The 2,175-nt window shown below is 39.1% G+C and overlaps 1 protein-coding gene across 1 annotated transcript; it reads left to right on the top strand.

Annotated features, from left to right (window-relative positions):
* Positions 1-638: 638 nt before the first annotated feature.
* LOC136844150 (uncharacterized) lies at positions 639-1,901 on the top strand. Its single transcript, XM_067113163.1, has one exon. It carries the CDS (start codon positions 639-641, stop codon positions 1,899-1,901), a length of 1,263 nt encoding a protein of 420 aa, XP_066969264.1.
* Positions 1,902-2,175: the final 274 nt, after the last annotated feature.

The raw sequence follows: 2,175 nt of genomic DNA on the forward strand, positions 1-2,175 counted from the left end.
TAGACTACCCAAGACTACTTCCACAAAAACGGTTTCTGCTCAGACAACCCCACTTTCTCAGATTCCACCAAAGATTATCCGCTCTGGCTCTGACAGGCTTCAGACTGTCAAGCGCCTTGTCAGAGCAAAAGGGTTTTCGAGACAAGCTGCAGAGGCAATTGCGAAATGCAGATGAACTTCTTCTACAAAGCTCTACCAATTAAAATGGACAGTCTTCAGAAGGTGGTGCAGCCACGATAATGTCTCTTCTTCTGAGACATCTGTAAGCCAAATAGCTGATTTTTTTATTTTCCTAAAGTCCATCTGGAAGCTATCAACCTCTACCATCAAAGGGTATAGGTTGATGCTCAGCTCAGTTTTTAAGCACAGAGGAATGGACCTGTCTTCTGATCAAGATATCACCGACCTGATCAAATCCTTCAATACGTCCAAGAAAGATAGTTCTTCCAACGTCTCTTGGAACTTAGACGTTGTACTGAAGTGGATCTCAGGTCCTCAATTCGAACTTCTCCATTCCGTTTCCCTCAGGAATCTCACGAAAAAGACTCTTTTTAACGGCTCTTGCTACTGCCAAACATGTTAGCGAATTACAAGCAATAGACAAAAGAATAGGCTTTGCACAAGGAGACGCATCAAACATGTCTGGCACATACAATGGTGTAAAGGCTCACATTCTTTCAGTGAACCCTCTTGGTGCATACATACCCTGTTTTGCTCATTCATTAAACTTAGTGGGAGCAAATGCTGTTGATTGCTGTCCTGTTACAGTTCAGTTTTTTTATGTAGTTCAGAGAGTGTACACGTTTTTTAGTGCATCTACTCATCGCTGGAGCATACTTGTTATTGCATTAGACAAACAGGCACCAGTGCCCAAAAAACTTTCAGATACGCATTGGTCATGTCATGCTGATGCAACCAGTGCTCTGCGAAAAGGTTTTAAGAGGGTTCTGTATGCTCTAGAACAGATCACAGGTGACCCAGAAGAGAAACAAATCACTAGACAAGAGGCAAAGGGATTATCAAGTGAGTTTCACAAACTAGAAACTGGCATCCTCATAACACTGTGGGACACTGTTCTGCAAAGATTTAAAAACACAAGCAAAGCACTTCAGTGTGCCACGCTTGACCTGAATAATGCAGTTAGTCTCCTGAATTCTCTACAGGATTTTGTTTCTTCATTACGCTCAGAATTTGATGATTTTGAAGAACAAGGAAAAGAGCTTAGTGAAACTAACACTTATGAGGAGGACACCCGCAGGAAACGGAAGCGGAAGAAACAGTTTGACGAGAGCTCAAGTGGAGAAACAGAAATAGCCGGAAAGGAGAAATTTCGAGTAGAGGTCTTTCTAAGAATTATTGATCAGTTGAATACTGCACTAGTATGTCGTGTTTCAGCTTATGAGGATGTCAGCTCAAAATTTGGTTTCTTGTGTAAAGTGATGACAATGGACAGGAATTCACTTCAACATCACTGTGATTTGTTGGTTAATCATTATCCTTCTGACATTGAGACCAGCTTCAGTGATGAAATGATTCACTTTGCATCCTATGCTGCAGCAAATATCAATGATTTCCATAGCAGAAAAGAAAACCAAGAGTGTAGCACTGAATTGATTATATATCGAATGCTCTTGCAACACGAGTTGAAAGAAGTCTTTCCGAATGTTGAAATAGCATACCGCTTGTATCTGTGTCTCATGGTGTCAAACTGTAGTGGAGAGCGTAGCTTTTCGAAGCTTAGACTGATAAAGAATGAAACACGATCAAAAATGAAGGAACAGCATCTAAACATGCTGTCACTCATGTACATAGAGACCAGTATTATGCGAGAGTTAAACTTTCAAGATGTAGTGAGAAATTTTGCAAACCAGAAAGCTAGGAAAGTGAAGTTCCTTAAGTAGGCATTAACTTACACCTGGAAAGTTGACTTTTATTTCCTTACTGTTCACAATTTTATTTGTTTGTATTTAAGGAAAATACAATAGCAACAATCAAATAATAGTATTTTTTCATGTTGAATTTGTTATGGAAATATATACAATAAATATTAGTATTTTCATAGAAACATGAGACCAGAGTTTATGAAATGTAAGTGATGCCATCGATTTTCAGTAGCTACTTACCTACGACATCAGCAATACTCGTCTCATATGTAAATTATACAATCAAATATAT

The sequence above is a fragment of the Macrobrachium rosenbergii genome, chromosome 12 (assembly GCF_040412425.1).
Source record: "Macrobrachium rosenbergii isolate ZJJX-2024 chromosome 12, ASM4041242v1, whole genome shotgun sequence".
NCBI lineage: Eukaryota > Metazoa > Arthropoda > Malacostraca > Decapoda > Palaemonidae > Macrobrachium > Macrobrachium rosenbergii.